This window comes from Chironomus tepperi, unplaced genomic scaffold (genome assembly GCF_022539635.2).
Source record: "Chironomus tepperi strain 1889 unplaced genomic scaffold, CSIRO-AGI_Ctep_v1 contig_172, whole genome shotgun sequence".
Taxonomy (NCBI): domain Eukaryota; kingdom Metazoa; phylum Arthropoda; class Insecta; order Diptera; family Chironomidae; genus Chironomus; species Chironomus tepperi.
Window position 1 is genome coordinate 888,471 of NW_027226294.1, and position 9,271 is coordinate 897,741.

General features: G+C 31.2%; 2 protein-coding genes across 2 annotated transcripts; both read left to right on the top strand.

Annotated features, from left to right (window-relative positions):
* The first annotated feature begins 2,020 nt into the window (after window positions 1-2,020).
* LOC139088949 (uncharacterized oxidoreductase YjmC) lies at window positions 2,021-5,695 on the top strand. The gene is made up of 7 exons (XM_070638313.1): window positions 2,021-2,195; window positions 4,022-4,093; window positions 4,215-4,460; window positions 4,529-4,624; window positions 4,688-4,891; window positions 4,953-5,320; window positions 5,385-5,695. Exons 1-7 carry the CDS (start codon window positions 2,036-2,038, stop codon window positions 5,544-5,546), a joined length of 1,308 nt encoding a protein of 435 aa, XP_070494414.1. The 5' UTR covers window positions 2,021-2,035; the 3' UTR covers window positions 5,547-5,695.
* A 353-nt stretch (window positions 5,696-6,048) lies between these two features.
* On the top strand, window positions 6,049-7,026 carry LOC139088993 (uncharacterized protein KIAA1143). Its single transcript, XM_070638379.1, has 3 exons — window positions 6,049-6,215; window positions 6,273-6,405; window positions 6,784-7,026. The coding sequence occupies exons 1-3, from the start codon at window positions 6,111-6,113 to the stop codon at window positions 6,981-6,983; spliced, it is 438 nt and encodes a 145-aa protein (XP_070494480.1). The 5' UTR covers window positions 6,049-6,110; the 3' UTR covers window positions 6,984-7,026.
* The last annotated feature ends 2,245 nt before the right edge of the window (window positions 7,027-9,271 follow it).

The following is a 9,271-nucleotide window of genomic DNA, read 5'->3' on the forward strand; positions in this document are numbered from 1 at the left end:
ATTTTTAAATCTGAAAGCTCACTCAGACAGCTTTTGAATTGAGAGCTTTCTAGAGTTGTGTTTTAAGCTCTTTAATGAAGTTTATGGATATCAATTGATGTCAATCTTAATCAGTCATGTTTTCATTAGTACTTCTGCTGCCTCCTGTGTGGAGTCATTAATTATGAATAGAACATCAGTTAACATATTTTAGTGATAAAGCATTAGACGCGTGCTCAATACATCACTAAAGTCTCAATAAACAGAATATCTGTTCAAATATTTTTTGACGCGCGTCGAGATCTATGTGTATGTATCACGTGCTACTCAAATAAAGTCCGTTAATTTTGTTGTGTTTTTAAAAAGTTGATTGTTTTGAAGATAAGCTACAGAATGAAAGGAAAGAAAACAAAAATATACATTAAGCAAGCGTGTGTAGTCTATTTCCACGCGTCATAATCTCAACATTCGAAATTAAATATTCTCGTAGCTAAAGCTAAAATTAAGTGACATATCGAAAAAGTACAACTGGAAAATACGGTATTAAAATTTGGACTTGACCTAATTTCAGTTTAGAGCAGTTATTGATTTTTTTCCTCAAATGCACAATTTTCCCACGATATTCCAGGACGAATTGCAGTTTTCTTTAGTTTCTTTTATATCCTCAAATCGTCAGGTTGTGATTTCTATTTTTAAAACGTAGCTTGTAATTTGTGCGATTAATTCTTGATAAGTTCTGTTGTCAGTGCTCAAAATCTAATCAATCACTAAGGTGTAAATTGTGGCAATAATGTATTACAAATTATTCGACAGAAAACCTCTGTTTTTCAATTAGCACTTTGCGGAAGGAAGTAGAAAGAAGAAAAAATTTCATTCAACCTTCTACAACCTTTTCACAACCTTGGTGATTTTTGTCGCTTTTTCAGCTTTTTTCATTTATTGCACCTTGCAAATTTTTCTCTCACTCTCTCAGATTTTTTTCGCTCTTTTTCTCTCCTCAATATTAAAATATCAGATCCATGCTTTACACCTATGCCAATTGCTTATTCATTTTAATTAACCTCAGGATGGTAATAGGGAAATAAATAAGTTTTTTAATGTGCTCTTCATAGTTGGTGGTGTATTGTGTCATAAAATTATACTGGTTCGAGCTATTAAGAAAGCAAACTCCAAAGATCATTTTCAAATTTTTGATACAGATGTAGCTTGAGTCCGAAGTCAAGTTAAGAATATTTTGTTCAAAAATTAGTGCCTTAATTATTTGTTTAATGACTTTGTGCTTTGAAATCTCCGGATCCATATACAGACATGAATCAGTGTTAGAAAAATTGTTGAATGATCAAGTGATCTGAAAAAGAAAGAAAGATTTTTAACAGTTCTCATGACACTGGATGTTATAACGTTCATTTGAGATTTGAATAATATTTATTGTGTGTAGTTGAACACCCCTTTTTATAGTAAAAATGTTCAGTCTGTATTGAATTCGGATTTATAAACATCTCATTTCTATAATAATCCGTTAGGATGTAGTTTTAATTAAATTACATATACCACTGCTACAAAACTGGAACCTACAGATTCATCAAAATTTAATTATCTTCTCTTCTTAATTCCATTTTTAATTGAGATTTAATTTTCAAAACAAACTTAGTAAACATTTTCGTCAGTGATAATGTTCAAAGCGACGTACATAATTAAGATTAATGAACTTTTTTTAATTAAGAATCGTTGGATTTATTAAATCTCTTTTAAATTCTCCTTTAATATAAAGTGCTTGTTAAAAATGAAAGTAAAAAGGTTTTCATTTATTTGTCGATTTGTTTGTAAACACAAATAAGTTAATTTTTGAACCTGGAATTAATTAATTATTGTGGCTTATTTTAGTGTTGGATATTTATAATTAACTTTGTATAGTGGATAAGTGTATAACTGTGCTATTGACATTAACGAAATAACGATAAATATTGTCATAAAAAGCAATCAATAATTTATTTATTAACTTGATTCCATAAAGCAACATTAATAAGGCACATAAAGTTAATTATCAAAAAAGAAAATGAGTTCAAGTAGTCTGAGAATATGCTCATCAATACTGTTTTGTCAACAAAGTTTGATCACTTCGTCATCACGGGAATTATACAAACACACAAAAAATGTGCGGCACATATCAACAATTGTTGAGAGCAGAACAGCAGTGTTTCGTGGATTTTCGAATGGTAAAGACGCTTATATTATTTTGTGCGAGGAAAAAATAATTTTATTAATAAGATCTGCTCATAAAAAATTCACACAAAAAAGCCACTTTCGTTATTTTTATTTGAGTGACTTCTTATCTCCTAAAAATAAGTTCTTCTTAGTAAAATTTCGTATTTTTCCACTTAATACGATAACTCTTTGATAATGTTGTTATCAAGCCAACTTATCATAAAAGTTGCAAAACTCAAAACAATTTTTAATTATTGTGGCATTGTGCATGGTTAAAATAATCTTAAAACCAAATTTAATTCTAATTGCAGCAGGAAGTAGCAACACATTGTGTTAAAAATAAACAAACATTTATGAGAAATTTTCAAAATCAAGTTAAGGTCAAAGAAGTAAAGAAATTGCGCAATAGGAATAAGATGCGAATCGAGTCCTTTTATTTACTCCCCTTATTCCCTTTTTGTACTCTTCATCACACAAAAATGTGTGTTAGGCAGTTGCGAAAAATGTCAATGGCACGCAGAACATTTTCTTCAATACAGAATATAAAGGAATGGAATAAGAAGAAGAATGAAATCTCGTTTGGATTCAAAAATATTATATTGTGCTGCGTGCAGCTGATAAAAATAATAATGACTTATGTGTATTCGGACTCGATATACCTGCAGAGGTTTGTCGGTATTTGAGTTATTGACAAAAAATTCGTTCCTTTTTTTAAATGATTAGCACCAACTATTAATAATACATTCGCCGGCTTACCTGCTAAAGTCGATATAAGAAATACGAGAATTATGACCTTGGATGCGAATTTTCATCATTTTATGATTATTGTGACTCTTATTTACATCTGTAATGTAAACATCAGCTTACATGCCTTGAATCTGAACTTGGATGTGCTTCATATGAAAAAAACAAAAATAAATCCAGATGACCTTTCATTCTGACTTACAACTGAATGAGAAAATCGGATGTCTCTTGTATAACATTTATTCGATTGTGTGGACTGTGATATGCTTTTGAATATATTTATAAATATAATACATTTTTCTTCTACTTCTATATGAGTTAGGAATCACAAGCTTGTGACGATATCGAAAATTTATATATTCACAGAAATCTAAGTTGATTGGAATTTTAAATCGATTCCCGTGTGGTCTACTTAGGTATGCAGTTAATTGACATAACTTAAAATTATTAAATTGCCTGACATGGGAACGTCATTTGTGTATATCCATTGAATACAAAATGTATTAATTTTCATCTGACATCACGTTTTGCTGCTCTAGTAAATTGTTTTCAAGATAATTTTATGACTAGTGTAAAATATTCACATTTTGTCTTCTGACTTCCAATAAATTGACGCAATTGACTATTTGTTCAAATTATTAATATTTGCGTGCGAATTGACATTATAGACACTCATTGACCAACAAATTAACGATTCTATAAGAGTTCAATTTGCCGGGTAGCACAATGTCGCGAACCAAAATTGTCGCTGCAAATTTTGATCATAATTAGCTGCCATGATACCTTTAAGGCTACTTCGAGACGTTAATATGGCGACGCAGCAGTGCATTATCGAACACGATGTACTGTTCGGGTTTGATGCCCAAATTGATTCTAGGAAAAGAAGTCATTGAAGTTTTTAATAATAAGTCACTGAAGTCGCTTTTGTGATATTGAGCATGAATGCCTTTTTAAATATTTAATTTATCTAAGAACACGCTTCAAGCTTGAAGTGCCTATAATAAAATTTTCATTTTCTTCATTCCTCGCTTATTCAAATTTTCTTTGCAAACTACATACATGCTTACATTTCCTCTTATCTACATTTTCTCAGATATTGTAATCGCTCAAGTAAGAAATCTACACAATTCATCAGTCTATAGAATGGCACAAACAAGTGAAGAAAGTAAGTTGATAAGAGAAACAAAACAGATGGCTAAGCAGTCACGAACATTAGAATAATATTGACAGAAATGTTTTTTAAACTTTATCAAGTCTAAATTATGTTTTTTATTTTGTTTATACAGAGATTGGTCTCGTACCTATTGAGGAAACTAGAAGATTTATGAATGACTGCTTTTTAAATTCAAAATGTAGTCCAGAAAATGCAAAGGCTATGGCAGATTTACTTGCTGAGGCTGATTACCGCGGACACTTTAGTCATGGAATGAATCGTTTGGAAATGTACATTAATGACTTACACATGAATTCCACTGATGGCATGGTGATACCTGAAATTCTTAAGGAAACGCCTGCAACGGCTTGGGTTGATGGTAAAATTGTCATTAATCATATTAAGTCACAAAATTCTAATCTTTTCTTCAATCAAATCAATATATAGGCAAAAATGGTTTGGGTGCAGTCGTTGGAAACTTCTGTATGGATCTTGCTATAAAGAAGGCAAAGGAAGTCGGTGTTGGCGTAGTAACAGCAAGAAGTAATGTCACGCACGTGTATTTTTTGTTAAGAACTTGTGCTTTATTTTTTTATCTTTCATTAGGATCAAATCATTATGGAATTGCTGGTTGGTACACAATGCGTGCCATGAATGCAGGATTGATTGGAATGAGTGGCACAAATACATCACCTTTAATGACACCCACTCGTTCAATGGAAGCTGGTTTAGGAACAAATCCATTATCATTTGCTGCTCCCGCTGAAAATGGTGATTCATTTGTACTTGACATGGCCACAACTGCTGTTGGTAAGATTATTAATATATCCAATTATTTAGCAGCAAATAATAAAATAAAATAAATTTCCAGCTGTAGGAAAAATTGAAATCCAAAGACGAAAGGGTGAGCCAATTCCTCTTGGTTGGGCACATGATACAAAAGGAAACCTGACTACAGATGCCAGTGTTGCATTTGAGAGTGCCTGTTTAGCTCCACTTGGTGGCAGTGAAATTACTTCCGGTTATAAAGGATATGGATTAGGAGCTATGATTGAAGTTTTGTGTGGAATTTTGAGCGGATCACTTTTCTCTAACAAAGTCCGAAAATGGACACATATGGGATCTGATGCTGAAGCTGATCTCGGACAATTTTTCATTGCCATTGATCCAAGTTGCTTTGCTCCTGGTTTTAGTGGACGCTTGAGCGAGATGAATGATATTTTAAGAAATTTGACTCCCGTAAGGATGCTTTATTTTCAATGCATAACAATTTCAGACCTAACACATGATACATTTTTTATAGGTTGATCCTGAAAAACCCGTTATGGTTGCTGGTGATCCCGAAAAGAATCATATGAAGAAAGTAGATGAAGCTGGTGGAGTTCGCTACACACCAAACCAAATTCAAACATGCACCAATCTATCTCAAAGACTTAACGTTCCACCCATCAAGTATCTTGATTAGATTATTAAGGAAAACGTTGTTCTTATCTCATTTGTGCTGATTTTGTTGCATTGCATTTTTTGTTGAAGTTAAATGTTATTTCTGTCACGGACAAAATATCCTTAAATAAATATCTATAATGTGTATGAATCATACACAAGCATTTTAAACTTTTTGCGAATCCTTTCTATTCAATTCTTAACGTATTCTTTTATTTTTAAAATGAGTGTTTTCAGAGTTTGTTGAATTTCATCGAGTTTTGGAAAAATAAGCTAAGTAAATACTCACCATCATACACGTGCTTCAATTTATGAATATTTCCTATCGATTTCAAAATTAATTGATGGTTTGATTAAGTTCATATGATTTTCCAATTATAAGCCTATTATATGATAAAGTTCTGAGACAAGAAATGTTGCTTTAATTGATAAATAGCCAATTTTTAGAGAATTCCTTCCAGAAAGGTTAACATTTTATTGCAAAACTCATTTTCCCGCACAAAAAAATCAATGTTATTGTTTACAAACAAATAGAAAATAAATAAATTTTATTGAAATTTAATATTATTAACTAAATCACACAAAAATGTCAAAAAGAAATGTAGCATTTATTAAACCAGAAGAGCCTGCATTTTTAAAGAGAATGAAGCAGCAAATAGGATATCAAGAACCAGATACAGTGGAAGCAAAAGTAATAAACAGTTCAAGGACTTAATTTAGATCATTTGAGATTAATTTGTGCTTACAGCGTGGACCAATTCAAAATGTAGGCAGTAGCGATGAAGACGAGGATTATGAAGAAAGAGATGACGAGAAACCCCAAGTTGTACAGTTGAAAAAAGGAGATTTGACAGAACAAGAAGCCCAACGAATTGCGAAAGGTAAAGTTCAATGACCTATCTCAATAATTCGTAATTAACGGTTTAATAAGACTATACGATGCATCAGTTTACACATTATAATATAACTTTCGAATCTTACTGAAAATGATTTTAATTACAATCACTCATTATTCATGTGATAAAGTGAAGAATGTGCAAATCCAATACATTGAAGAAAGCACATGTCACTTATATGTATTAGTTTTGCTTATGTTCATATACGCTTATTCTACTCTACCTTATGTATGTATGCAGTGTATGAATACTGAATATCATAGTAGCAATGAATTTTCATTTAAAATCCACCTGTAAACATTTTCTCTAACGAAATTTTTCTCCAACTTTTCTTCTGTGCATACATTCTTTAATTAACTATAGAAGAAGCAGAGAAACCAGCGGATCTTAATCAGCGAGTAATATTTAAATCTAAGAAGAAAAAGGACGAAATAAAGGATCCTGCAGATGAGGATAAATCATCAGGCAAATCTACGGGGAAATCTGATAAAAAGTCCAAAAAGGATAGACACAAGGAGAAGCCTGCAAAAAATTTATTGTCATTTGATGATGATGGAGATTGATAAAAAAATGACAAATAAAGCTCATACCTAATATTATATCTTAATTAAAGCTTAATTGATAAGGTATTTGTGATTTATGCATGTAATGTATAAATGTGCTGCATATTTTACTTTTGTAATACTTTTGAATACCTTACTTCTGTTTTGTAAATTTATGCATTGCTCAATATCATGAACTGAAAGCTTTGCGAAAAAATAATTAACATTACGTCACTAACTTCCTAACAGGTCATTGTAATTATTTTTAATTTTAAAGTTCAAAGATCATACGACTGACTCAATATATTAGTTTTAATAAGTAAATATTGTGTCCTAACATGATCAGCCACATCAATTCATGATTAATGCTCGTGGAAAGCTTTCAAATGATCATGACGATCAAAGTTCATGTATTACATGACTACTTCCATGTTATGTTCTAATTTCACAATTATTGTAAAAATTGACTACTTTCGGAAATGAATGATCAATGACATAAGAATCTTTTATTCCCGAAAGTTCTTAATCATGTCACATGAGTCATCAATGTGTGACATATCAAAAATTAATTTCTCAATAGTTATGTATCAGTCAGTAAACGTGCTACATTTAAATATTTTCATTAGCAATTAATCACATTTTACATGACACTAATATTGAGTATCTAAGAATGGCATTTGAAGTGTTGCCATATCGGTTCCCCCTAACAATCGAGTTTCCCCGATGATGATGATCAGGCAAGACGAAACCATTTCAGCATTTACGCTGATTTTTCATTTATTACAATTTTTCGTGTGTGTATGAGTGGCTAGATGCTTGCATGTATGTGCAAACAGTACGGATTTAGGTAGGTACGTTATCGTTGCCTTTGTGTTTGCATTTTCGGGCACACATTCTTTATTCATTTCGCTCCTGACTTTTCTGTCATTCTTATTGCTGTTGTTATTCTTTTCCTTTACGTTCGTCGAGGGACTATTTCACATTGAAATGGCAGAAAAGCTTAAACGGCTCTGGATGATGATGATGTTGATGACTGACGCTTGGAATGATAGCTTGGTAATATCAAATGATGGTAGAAACTTGAAATATTTGAAGGAATTTCGGATGATGATTTTTAATAAAAATTTGTTCATGATGATCGTACATACTTCCTACATGCTATATATATTTTTCAAGTCATAACTTATTCATCATTTTTTTTATGCAAGTTTCTATTTTCATAATAAATGAAAGCGTGCTAGAATTTACTTTTATGCACTTTTTTCGACAAAATTGCACTCACAATGTATTGTACTGTATATGATGAAGAAGAAGAAGCAAAAAAACAAAATAAAATTTTTTAAAGCGTCATTTGTGCAGTTTTGTTGTTGCAATTCATCATCATTCGTGTAGTCAGTCATTTAGCCAGCCAGTCAGTCAATCATTAATCGAAGGAAAAAAAAATCACTCAAACTTTATATTTCCTTTGAATTTTTGAAAAATTCCCATGCATGATGAGAAAGAATTAAAAGGCAGACAGAACAACATCATTGTAATCATCATCATTGTTAAGTACGTAACTGCTTTTCAATTCCAAATCTCGCTCGAAAAAAAAATGTGTAAGTTTGTGAGTTCGTCTGTTGAGCTGAAAGTATTTGATAAAATTAAATATAGAAAAGTACAGTCACTTCTATGTATACACTCATACACTCATAAAACGGTACTCATGTTCTACATTATGTGCATTAAGTATATAAATAATTTTATATACATGGATGGGTACACATTATGTATTATCTAGGAAATAGTTGGCGTTATGTAATGAGCTATGGAAATCCATTCAATCAATTTTATTAATTTTGTTTGCTTGATGCTTTCAACAAATCAAAAAAAGCTCAACATCCAGATTACTGGATCTTTATTTAAGAAATTTGATTAAAAATTGAAATGAAAACTTTTCCTAAAAAAATTTGGACAGACAAAGAAAGTTTCTTTATGTAAGCTGTATTATCAAGCGTTGAGCCATAATGAATAAAAAAAGAAAGAAGAAGCTTCAGGCAGAAAGTCGAACATGTAAAAATAAAATAGGTTGAACTTCAAATTGAAAAATACAAAATAAAAAAAAATTAGCAAAGAGGGAGAGTGAGATGGAGTGCTGAGAAATAGATGAAAAACACGACAAGACATTTTACTTATGTAATGCATAGAAACAAGAAAGAAAAATATTGCAAATGACGTGGCAAATTTAAAAACTCATTCGCTTCAATCAAATAATCGTTGCCAAAAAATGAAAGAATCTAAAACTTGGAGATACATTTTTTATAGAAGTA